This window comes from Sesamum indicum, linkage group LG4, assembly GCF_026168435.1.
Source record: "Sesamum indicum cultivar Baizhima isolate 11 linkage group LG4, ASM2616843v1, whole genome shotgun sequence".
In the NCBI taxonomy this organism is placed as follows: domain Eukaryota; kingdom Viridiplantae; phylum Streptophyta; class Magnoliopsida; order Lamiales; family Pedaliaceae; genus Sesamum; species Sesamum indicum.
Window position 1 is genome coordinate 14,518,745 of NC_142660.1, and position 12,717 is coordinate 14,531,461.

At 37.3% G+C, this 12,717-nt stretch overlaps 3 protein-coding genes across 3 annotated transcripts; all 3 read left to right on the top strand.

Moving 5' to 3' along the window:
* On the top strand, positions 1–1,417 carry LOC148788497 (pectinesterase 1-like). The gene is made up of 4 exons (XM_088879916.1): positions 1–512; positions 621–827; positions 924–1,165; positions 1,235–1,417. The coding sequence occupies exons 1-4, from the start codon at positions 15–17 to the stop codon at positions 1,398–1,400; spliced, it is 1,113 nt and encodes a 370-aa protein (XP_088736042.1). The 5' UTR covers positions 1–14; the 3' UTR covers positions 1,401–1,417.
* Positions 1,418–5,524: 4,107 nt separating this feature from the next.
* On the top strand, positions 5,525–7,153 carry LOC105160762 (pectinesterase 1-like). Its single transcript, XM_011078240.3, has 4 exons — positions 5,525–6,063; positions 6,172–6,378; positions 6,475–6,716; positions 6,786–7,153. The coding sequence occupies exons 1-4, from the start codon at positions 5,566–5,568 to the stop codon at positions 6,949–6,951; spliced, it is 1,113 nt and encodes a 370-aa protein (XP_011076542.2). The 5' UTR covers positions 5,525–5,565; the 3' UTR covers positions 6,952–7,153.
* Positions 7,154–11,078: 3,925 nt separating this feature from the next.
* On the top strand, positions 11,079–12,707 carry LOC148788498 (pectinesterase 1-like). Its single transcript, XM_088879914.1, has 4 exons — positions 11,079–11,617; positions 11,726–11,932; positions 12,029–12,270; positions 12,340–12,707. Exons 1-4 carry the CDS (start codon positions 11,120–11,122, stop codon positions 12,503–12,505), a joined length of 1,113 nt encoding a protein of 370 aa, XP_088736040.1. The 5' UTR covers positions 11,079–11,119; the 3' UTR covers positions 12,506–12,707.
* Positions 12,708–12,717: the final 10 nt, after the last annotated feature.

The following is a 12,717-nucleotide window of genomic DNA, read 5'->3' on the forward strand; positions in this document are numbered from 1 at the left end:
ATTAATCTAATCAAATGTCGATGCAAAAAGTGTCGTATATTGCCGTGGAGGTGGTCTTCTTGACCGCTCTTCTCGTCCTTCCTATTGCGTTGTCCACCAACGATGAACCTATTCCTGCTGATAAGGCTCAATTAAACAGCTGGTTCGACCGCAACGTCGGCCCCTTAGCTTCCCGGGAAGGCTCTTTGGACCCCGCCGTGGTTGAGGCTGAGAAGAATGTCACGGTGGTCCGAGTCAGAACCGACGGAAGTGGAGATTTCAAGACTGTTACTGATGCCATAAAGAGCGTCCCCCAAGGCAACAAGCATCGCGTGATTATATCCATTGGCCCTGGAAACTACACAGAAAAAGTAAAGATCGACAGGTACACGCATTTCATCACATTGTACGGAGACCCGAACAACATGCCGGTTATGCTGTTTGATGGCACGGCTGCGCAGTTCGGGACCCTGGAGAGTGCCACCCTGACTGTGGAGTCCGACTATTTTAGTGCTGTCAATTTGAAAATCGTGGTTTGTGTCTAATTAAACGCCTTTCTTAGCGTTACTTGTTGGTTCCTGAAACCATGCATGTTTGATGATTTGTTTGGTTATTATTCATACAATGTTGGTTCTTGTTAGAATTCTGCACCGAGGCCTGATGGAAAGAGAGTGGGGGCTCAGGCGGTGGCGATGAAAATTGCAGGAGAATATGCGTCTTTCTACAACTGCAGAATGTATGGATTTCAAGACACCCTTTGCGATGACAGGGGCAAACATTTGTTCAAAGATTGCTATGTTGAGGGCACCGTCGACTTCATCTTTGGCAGTGGACAATCCCTCTATTTGGTAAAATTCAATTAGCAGTTCTTGATTGAAAATATTCATATACCGACAGTACCTACGTATTATATGATCTTATACTTGTGTATTTTTCGGACGTAGAATTCGGAGATACATGTGATTCCAGGCGATCCAGTGTCGTTCATTGCAGCGCACTCGAGGTCGAAGCACAACGAGGCAAACGGGTATGTTTTTGTACATTGCAGGGTGACGGGCACCAACGGGACAGCGTACCTGGCCAGGTCCTGGTTCCCCTACGGTCGGGTCATCTTTGCCTACTCTCAATTGAGCGACGCTGTAAATCCTCAAGGATGGTCTAATAATGGTCAAAACCATACCGACAGGTCAGCCATTCATGCAAATGTTGTCTTTCTCTAATTATCGCTTAATTTCATTAATTTTTGTATGTACAGTACTGTATATTTTGGAGAATACCACAATGAGGGGCCAGGTTCCGATCTTAGCAAGAGGGCGGCATATGGTAAGCAGCTGAGTGATGCAGAGGTTAAGTCGTTCATTAGCATTGCTTATATTGAGGGGTCGAAGTGGTTGCTTCCTCCTGCCACACCTCAAGTATAACTGAGTCTTGCCGACTCAAGCAGTAGATCAAGCTCAGTTTTTGCCTCAGGAATAGGATGTTTTTTATTTTAGAATTATCATTCATGACGCTTTTTTTTATATTAGCGTTTCTATAAGTGACTCTATGTAATACTGTCTAGCTACGACATCATACTTAATTACCACTAATTAGAATATCATTTCATTAATATTGTATATTTTACAAGAAATTTCCATTTACCCAATGAAATAAATTTCTATTTTTATCAATATAATATATGTTTATATGTGTTATAAGATATATTATAGGCATCCTCAAAAGTTTATAATTATTTTCCACGGATGTACTCATATACACAAACTAAAAAGAAGATAACGCAACATCCGGCTGTAAAGAATTTGAAAACGCAAAACTCGACAACAAAACAGTATTTTTAATAACTACATAGTCCAAACTCTCGACTTGATGTGTCACGGTCCAAACAGTATACACACACACACACACACAACAAGTTAAGTATAATGAAGTCACACCAACCAATAAATATTTATCATATACTAACAATAGAAGTAAGAACTAACACATACCCACAATCATGTACGAGTCCACGACATGATACCATATCTTTTCATTTACTTTTTGAGGGCCTTGCTTGCCCAAGTTGGAGTGCACCGCTCAATCATCTTTGCCCCCTTTTGCTGATATTAGACAGCATACAACTCATGTGGTACCCCATTATCAATCATATCACACAGTACAAAGCTTATGTGGTATGTCAGATAATCTTGAAAGGTGAGGGTCCATCCACCAATTCTCATCCATTTTTTTGTTTTATTTAATTTTTTCCAAAACTTCTCATTACGTCTTACCTAATTTCTTAATTAATATAATTTGCTGCAAAATATTTTACAAAGCTCTGATTTACTTCGTTTAAACTTTATCAATATTTACCAATTAGTCACTCAATGATATATAAAATTATATGGACATCACACACTATGTGTGGGCCTTTATTTAAATAACCCAGTCCGTTGTGTATGTAGATGGCTTAAACTTGGTTGTCGGGTTGCAAGAACGTTAATTAGTTAAGTTATATATATATATATATTAAAGTAAAAGCGATAAATTATTATTAATTAATGAAAGGTAACTTTTCTTTGGGAAAGAAATGATAGGGTTTTTATTAACATAGAATTGTTTTTAATTATGGCATGCCAATATATGCCTTATGAATACAATTTATTAATGGTTTATAATTAAGTGAATTAATATATGGTTGAAAAATAAATAGAGAAAATGCAAGCAATTCCCTTATGATATCTCAAATGAGCAAATTACTCCCTTACGAAAAAATAAATAGCGATTTAAACCCCTGTAATTTTTAAAATACAACAATTTACCTCCCTATATTTTTTAAAATGAAGCAATTATCTCCCAGTATACGGAGATAAATTGCTTCATTTTAAAAAGTATAGGGGGTAAATTATTTATTTATTTCATAAGGGGTTAATGTGCTCATTTTCAATATCACGGAGGGTAAATTGCTATTCATCCAAAAAAAATTGTATTTGTCTAATCTATAAATAAAGATAATAATAATTGAGATGAGAATAATGGTTAAACCTTTTAAATCAGAACATAAACAGACATATATATTCACGTTTTTATTGTTTTAAAAATTGAAAAATGTGACTAAGGAATATCAATAACGACTAAGTTCGCTCTTATTTGGGCAAGATTGACATGGAAAAATTCTTATTTTTGTGTGTTTTCGAGTCAATAAATAAAAAATACTAACATGTCCGTGTCGCTTGCATAACTTTCTTTAGTTATGAACGGTCAACTGACAACATGGATCAATAGTATTAAAAAATGATAACTTCGAAAACTATTTTTCTAAGAAAAAAAAATACAATTTTAGTCCAATTAGTTATGTGTGTCGGTACGTCCCTACGTCCTGTTCCAAGGAACCCCCTTAAATTAGCCCTCCTCCGAGGAGACACAATAAGTTTGATACGTGCAAAACCTATTTGTAATATATACATGTCTTTTTTATTTAATATTCTTCTGTAGAAAACTAAAGCCTTATACTGGAGTAGGCACAATAGGTACCAATTAAGCCTTCCTCCATGGAGGCACCTTCATAAAATACCTAGTTCAGTACTGGCACGAAGTAAGCTCTTCTTTTCTAAGAATACTTATCTTACTAACGTTCTTTTCAACAATTCGAAAAAGGAAAAGAAAAAAGCTCATCCTTCGAACCTCGCTTCAAAAGACGTCTACTCTAATAAGTGTCGAAATCTCCACTTATTAGGGAAAGGGGGGGCTACTGATGTTCATAAAAATAAGCTAGCCCAAGGAAGAAAGGAACGAAAGCACCCGAGAGGCCTAAGTGATCCCCCTACTCGGATCATTATCAAAGATCGCCAAAATATTCAGCCAAAGGGGACAGACAGGTGGCAGCCCGCTTTCCCACGTGACACCTTATCAATCTGGTGTTAGTAGCCAACTTGAACCACATTAGCCCTAGGAGGACCTCCCTTGAGGCCAGGACTCCTCACAGGCGAGGGGTCACCCAAGACATAGAAGTCTACATAAGCAAGGAGGCACTCCCTCGCAACAAAGACTCTTTGCAGGTGAAGGGTTTCCGTAGACTAAAGGAGATTCTTAGTAATGCACATCCAGTTGCGATAAAGACGACCTACCTCTTATGCCAACCATTCCAACCAACTTCCACAAGAATCTCGGGAGTGAGATACACCCCCACTAGACAGCGGCACTCTCCTTATAAATATAGGTTCCATCCTCCATATAGGGGACACCTTTCTGACTTCTTTGGCGTCTCTCACTTTCTAAACACCCCTCTAACGTCTCTCACTCTCTAAATATTTTTTGAGTAGTCTACAAGCACGTTATCACATATTCTTATGCTTTTCACCGACTTTATTCACCACATTACGATTTTCAATATACTTATTTACGTTTTGGCTTTCTTTCATCTCGAATTCAATACTAACTTGGGCATCAAAATGATAACATCTTTTCTGCAGGTCCCGCTTCAAGATCCATATACACCTTTGGCCCAAGTTTCGAACCACAGTTCATATCCCTTGGGCCTGTGCGACTTTTGAACGCACCAGTCACAATTATAATACATTCCTACAATTAATTACCGTCTAATAAATACAGTCATATAAAGTTGTGTCACGAGGAGTTATTTGCTACATGACCATTAATTTTAAAGAATATTTGTACTTTTTAAAACAACGAGAGAAAGTATTTATAATTATGAAAGATTTTAAGAGAATGTATTGCAATTTACCTATTTGCTAATAGTCGGGGATTAAGGAAATTAAAATATTAATTTGTGGTTTTGGCGAGTGAGTTGTGAGAACATGGTCATCTATATATATATATCTATACTATTATAAAAGAAAACTTTTTGTTGTACTAATTTTTGAATATTTAAATTTGCCCTTTAATTTATTTGTTTTCTTAAAAAAATTGATCAAATTAGTAATTTAAATATTTTTTTAATATTTTGACATTATGTTTTTTTCTCCCTTAACCACGCGCTACTCCACATTTTTCTCTCACTTTTACTTTTCCACATTTATTATAATTTATTCTGTTTATAATTTTTTTTTCTTATCATCTCACACTAAGATTATTTTTAAATACTTGCAGAATTACGTGAGATGAAAAACTAGTTATTATAAAAGAAAATCTTTTACTGTACCAATTTTACATTACCAAATTTACCTCTAAATTCACTTCTTCCCTTCAAAACAAATTTGGTTAGAATAGTAATTTTAAAATTTTTTATTTATCTCACAAATTTACAATTTTTTTCTTTCACCTCTACTCCATGTTTCTTATAACAAACTTCTCCAGGGTTAATTTTAAGGAATATTTCTCCCGATGTATTATCTTCCAATGCATGTAGAAAGCAAAAAACGCACCAACATAAGTCTATATGTAGTCGTTCCAAGCAGAGGCCCATACGACTCCTACAACGCCTACCGCAGGCTTCACTTCTCTAATTTCCCACTAAAACTCAGCCATTTATGCCCGATTCTTCCCTGTCTTTCGCCCTCTTCATTCTTGTAATAGAATTTGTACATGTATATATAGAGACAGAGCCATCATACGTTTTGCAAGAAAACAACTTATTAATCTAATCAAATGTCGATGCAAAAAGTGTCGTATATTGCCGTGGAGGTGGTCTTCTTGACCGCTCTTCTCGTCCTTCCTATTGCGCTGTCCACCAACGATGAACCTATTCCTGCTGATAAGGCTCAATTAAACAGCTGGTTCGACCGCAACGTCGGCCCCTTAGCTTCCCGGGAAGGCTCTTTGGACCCCGCCGTGGTTGAGGCTGAGAAGAATGTCACGGTGGTCCGAGTCAGAACCGACGGAAGTGGAGATTTCAAGACTGTTACTGATGCCATAAAGAGCGTCCCCCAAGGCAACAAGCATCGCGTGATTATATCCATTGGCCCTGGAAACTACACAGAAAAAGTAAAGATCGACAGGTACACGCATTTCATCACATTGTACGGAGACCCGAACAACATGCCGGTTATGCTGTTTGATGGCACGGCTGCGCAGTTCGGGACCCTGGAGAGTGCCACCCTGACTGTGGAGTCCGACTATTTCAGTGCTGTCAATTTGAAAATCGTGGTTTGTGTCTAATTAAACGCCTTTCTTAGCGTTACTTGTTGGTTCCTGAAACCATGCATGTTTGATGATTTGTTTGGTCATTATTCATACAATGTTGGTTCTTGTTAGAATTCTGCACCGAGGCCTGATGGAAAGAGAGTGGGGGCTCAGGCGGTGGCGATGAAAATTGCAGGAGAATATGCGTCTTTCTACAACTGCAGAATGTATGGATTTCAAGACACCCTTTGCGATGACAGGGGCAAACATTTGTTCAAAGATTGCTATGTTGAGGGCACCGTCGACTTCATCTTTGGCAGTGGACAATCCCTCTATTTGGTAAAATTCAATTAGCAGTTCTTGATTGAAAATATTCATATACCGACAGTACCTACGTATTATATGATCTTATACTTGTGTATTTTTCGGACGTAGAATTCGGAGATACATGTGATTCCAGGCGATCCAGTGTCGTTCATTGCAGCGCACTCGAGGTCGAAGCACAACGAGGCAAACGGGTATGTTTTTGTACATTGCAGGGTGACGGGCACCAACGGGACAGCGTACCTGGCCAGGTCCTGGTTCCCCTACGGTCGGGTCATCTTTGCCTACTCTCAATTGAGCGACGCTGTAAATCCTCAAGGATGGTCTAATAATGGTCAAAACCATACCGACAGGTCAGCCATTCATGCAAATGTTGTCTTTCTCTAATAATCGCTTAATTTCATTAATTTTTGTATGTACAGTACTGTATATTTTGGAGAATACCACAATGAGGGGCCAGGTTCCGATCTTAGCAAGAGGGCGGCATATGGTAAGCAGCTGAGTGATGCAGAGGTTAAGTCGTTCATAAGCATTGCTTATATTGAGGGGTCTAAGTGGTTGCTTCCTCCCGCCACACCTCAAGTATAACTGAGTCTTGCCGACTCAAGCAGCAGATCAAGCTCAGTTTTTGCCTCAGGAATAGGATGTTTTTTATTTTAGTATTAACATTCATGACGCTTTTTTTTTTTATAAGCGTTTCTATAAGTGACTCTATGTAGTACTGTCTAGCTACGGCATCTACTTAATTACCACTAATTAGTATATCATTTCATTAATATTGTATATTTTACAAGAAATTTTCGTTTACCCAATTAAATAAATTTCTATTTTTATCAATATAATATATGTTTATATATGTTATATGATATATTATAGGCATCCTCAAAAGTTTATATTTATTTTCCACGGATGTACTCATATACACAAACTAAAAAGAAGATAACGCAACATCCGGCTGTAAAGAATTTGAAAACGCAAAACCCGACAACAAAACAGTATATTTAATAAATCCATAGTCCAAACTCTCAACTTCATGTGTCACGGTCCAAACAGTATACACACACACACACACACAACAAGTTAAGTATAATGAAGTCACACCAACCAACAAATATTTATCATATACTAACAACAGAAGTAAGAACTAACACATACCCACAATCATGTACGAGTCCACGACATGATACCTGATCTTTACATTTACTTTTTGAGGGCCCTGCTTGCCCAAGTTGGAGTGCACCGCTCAATCATCTTTGCCCCCTTTTTCTGATATTAGATAGCATACAACTCATGTGGTACCCCATTATCAATCATATCACGCAGTACAAAGCTTATGTGGTATGTCACATAATCTTGAAAGGTGATGGTCCATCCACCAATTCTCATCCATTTTTTTGTTTTATTTAATTTTTTCCAAAACTTCTCATTACGTCTTACCTAATTTCTTAATTAATATAATTTGCTGCAAAATATTTTACAAAGCTCTGATTTACTTCGTTTAAACTTTATCAATATTTACCAATTAGTCACTCAATGATATATAAAATTATATGGACATCACACACTATGTGTGGGCCTTTATTTAAATAACCCAGTCCGTTGTGTATGTAGATGGCTTAAACTTGGTTGTCGGGTTGCAAGAACGTTAATTAGTTAAGTTATATATATATATATATATTAAAGTAAAAGCGATAAATTATTATTAATTAATGAAAGGTAACTTTTCTTTGGAAAAGAAATGATAGGGTTTTTATTAACATAGAATTGTTTTTAATTATGGCATGCCAATATATGCCTTATGAATACAATTTATTAATGGTTTATAATTAAGTGAATTAATATATGGTTGAAAAATAAATAGAGAAAATGCAAGTAATTCCCTTACGATATCTCAAATGAGCAAATTACTCCCTTACGAAAAAATAAATAGCGATTTAACCCCCTGTAATATTTAAAATACAACAATTTACCTCCCTATATTTTTTAAAATGAAGCAATTATCTCCCAGTATACGGAGATAAATTGCTTCATTTTAAAAAGTATAGGGGGTAAATTATTTATTTATTTCATAAGGGGTTAATGTGCTCATTTTCAATATCACGGAGGGTAAATTGCTATTCATCCAAAAAAAATTGTATTTGTCTAATCTATAAATAAAGATAATAATAATTGAGATGAGAATAATGGTTAAACCTTTTAAATCAGAACATAAACAGACATATATATTCACGTTTTTATTGTTTTAAAAATTGAAAAATGTGACTAAGGAATATCAATAACGACTAAGTTCGCTCTTATTTGGGCAAGATTGACATGGAAAAATTCTTATTTTTGTGTGTTTTCGAGTCAATAAATAAAAAATACTAACATGTCCGTGTCGCTTGCATAACTTTCTTTAGTTATGAACGGTCAACTGACAACATGGATCAATAGTATTAAAAAATGATAACTTCGAAAACTATTTTTCTAAGAAAAAAAAATACAATTTTAGTCCAATTAGTTATGTGTGTCGGTACGTCCCTACGTCCTGTTCCAAGGAACCCCCCTTAAATTAGCCCTCCTCCGAGGAGACACAATAAGTTTGATACGTGCAAAACCTATTTGTAATATATACATGTCTTTTTTATTTAATATTCTTCTGTAGAAAACTAAAGCCTTATACTGGAGTAGGCACAATAGGTACCAATTAAGCCTTCCTCCATGGAGGCACCTTCATAAAATACCTAGTTCAGTACTGGCACGAAGTAAGCTCTTCTTTTCTAAGAATACTTATCTTACTAACGTTCTTTTCAACAATTCGAAAAAGGAAAAGAAAAAAGCTCATCCTTCGAACCTCGCTTCAAAAGACGTCTACTCTAATAAGTGTCGAAATCTCCACTTATTAGGGAGAGGGGGGGCTACTGATGTTCATAAAAATAAGCTAGCCCAAGGAAGAAAGGAACGAAAGCACCCGAGAGGCCTAAGTGATCCCCCTACTCGGATCATTATCAAAGATCGCCAAAATATTCAGCCAAAGGGGACAGACAGGTGGCAGCCCGCTTTCCCACGTGACACCTTATCAATCTGGTGTTAGTAGCCAACTTGAACCACATTAGCCCTAGGAGGACCTCCCTTGAGGCCAGGACTCCTCACAGGCGAGGGGTCACCCAAGACATAGAAGTCTACATAAGCAAGGAGGCACTCCCTCGCAACAAAGACTCTTTGCAGGTGAAGGGTTTCCGTAGACTAAAGGAGATTCTTAGTAATGCACATCCAGTTGCGATAAAGACGACCTACCTCTTATGCCAACCATTCCAACCAACTTCCACAAGAATCTCGGGAGTGAGATACACCCCCACTAGACAGCGGCACTCTCCTTATAAATATAGGTTCCATCCTCCATATAGGGGACACCTTTCTGACTTCTTTGGCGTCTCTCACTTTCTAAACACCCCTCTAACGTCTCTCACTCTCTAAATATTTTTTGAGTAGTCTACAAGCACGTTATCACATATTCTTATGCTTTTCACCGACTTTATTCACCACATTACGATTTTCAATATACTTATTTACGTTTTGGCTTTCTTTCATCTCGAATTCAATACTAACTTGGGCATCAAAATGATAACATCTTTTCTGCAGGTCCCGCTTCAAGATCCATATACACCTTTGGCCCAAGTTTCGAACCACAGTTCATATCCCTTGGGCCTGTGCGACTTTTGAACGCACCAGTCACAATTATAATACATTCCTACAATTAATTACCGTCTAATAAATACAGTCATATAAAGTTGTGTCACGAGGAGTTATTTGCTACATGACCATTAATTTTAAAGAATATTTGTACTTTTTAAAACAACGAGAGAAAGTATTTATAATTATGAAAGATTTTAAGAGAATGTATTGCAATTTACCTATTTGCTAATAGTCGGGGATTAAGGAAATTAAAATATTAATTTGTGGTTTTGGCGAGTGAGTTGTGAGAACATGGTCATCTATATATATATATCTATACTATTATAAAAGAAAACTTTTTGTTGTACTAATTTTTGAATATTTAAATTTGCCCTTTAATTTATTTGTTTTCTTAAAAAAATTGATCAAATTAGTAATTTAAATATTTTTTTAATATTTTGACATTATGTTTTTTTCTCCCTTAACCACGCGCTACTCCACATTTTTCTCTCACTTTTACTTTTCCACATTTATTATAATTTATTCTGTTTATAATTTTTTTTTCTTATCATCTCACACTAAGATTATTTTTAAATACTTGCAGAATTACGTGAGATGAAAAACTAGTTATTATAAAAGAAAATCTTTTACTGTACCAATTTTACATTACCAAATTTACCTCTAAATTCACTTCTTCCCTTCAAAACAAATTTGGTTAGAATAGTAATTTTAAAATTTTTTATTTATCTCACAAATTTACAATTTTTTTCTTTCACCTCTACTCCATGTTTCTTATAACAAACTTCTCCAGAGTTAATTTTAAGGAATATTTCTCCCGATGTATTATCTTCCAATGCATGTAGAAAGCAAAAAACGCACCAACATAAGTCTATATGTAGTCGTTCCAAGCAGAGGCCCATACGACTCCTACAACGCCTACCGCAGGCTTCACTTCTCTAATTTCCCACTAAAACTCAGCCATTTATGCCCGATTCTTCCCTGTCTTTCGCCCTCTTCATTCTTGTAATAGAATTTGTACATGTATATATAGAGACAGAGCCATCATACGTTTTGCAAGAAAACAACTTATTAATCTAATCAAATGTCGATGCAAAAAGTGTCGTATATTGCCGTGGAGGTGGTCTTCTTGACCGCTCTTCTCGTCCTTCCTATTGCGCTGTCCACCAACGATGAACCTATTCCTGCTGATAAGGCTCAATTAAACAGCTGGTTCGACCGCAACGTCGGCCCCTTAGCTTCCCGGGAAGGCTCTTTGGACCCCGCCGTGGTTGAGGCTGAGAAGAATGTCACGGTGGTCCGAGTCAGAACCGACGGAAGTGGAGATTTCAAGACTGTTACTGATGCCATAAAGAGCGTCCCCCAAGGCAACAAGCATCGCGTGATTATATCCATTGGCCCTGGAAACTACACAGAAAAAGTAAAGATCGACAGGTACACGCATTTCATCACATTGTACGGAGACCCGAACAACATGCCGGTTATGCTGTTTGATGGCACGGCTGCGCAGTTCGGGACCCTGGAGAGTGCCACCCTGACTGTGGAGTCCGACTATTTCAGTGCTGTCAATTTGAAAATCGTGGTTTGTGTCTAATTAAACGCCTTTCTTAGCGTTACTTGTTGGTTCCTGAAACCATGCATGTTTGATGATTTGTTTGGTCATTATTCATACAATGTTGGTTCTTGTTAGAATTCTGCACCGAGGCCTGATGGAAAGAGAGTGGGGGCTCAGGCGGTGGCGATGAAAATTGCAGGAGAATATGCGTCTTTCTACAACTGCAGAATGTATGGATTTCAAGACACCCTTTGCGATGACAGGGGCAAACATTTGTTCAAAGATTGCTATGTTGAGGGCACCGTCGACTTCATCTTTGGCAGTGGACAATCCCTCTATTTGGTAAAATTCAATTAGCAGTTCTTGATTGAAAATATTCATATACCGACAGTACCTACGTATTATATGATCTTATACTTGTGTATTTTTCGGACGTAGAATTCGGAGATACATGTGATTCCAGGCGATCCAGTGTCGTTCATTGCAGCGCACTCGAGGTCGAAGCACAACGAGGCAAACGGGTATGTTTTTGTACATTGCAGGGTGACGGGCACCAACGGGACAGCGTACCTGGCCAGGTCCTGGTTCCCCTACGGTCGGGTCATCTTTGCCTACTCTCAATTGAGCGACGCTGTAAATCCTCAAGGATGGTCTAATAATGGTCAAAACCATACCGACAGGTCAGCCATTCATGCAAATGTTGTCTTTCTCTAATAATCGCTTAATTTCATTAATTTTTGTATGTACAGTACTGTATATTTTGGAGAATACCACAATGAGGGGCCAGGTTCCGATCTTAGCAAGAGGGCGGCATATGGTAAGCAGCTGAGTGATGCAGAGGTTAAGTCGTTCATAAGCATTGCTTATATTGAGGGGTCTAAGTGGTTGCTTCCTCCCGCCACACCTCAAGTATAACTGAGTCTTGCCGACTCAAGCAGCAGATCAAGCTCAGTTTTTGCCTCAGGAATAGGATGTTTTTTATTTTAGTATTAACATTCATGACGCTTTTTTTTTTTATAAGCGTTTCTATAAGTGACTCTATGTAGTACTGTCTAGCTACGGCATCTACTTAATTACCACTAATTAGTATATCATTTCATTAATATTGTATATTTTACAAGAAATTT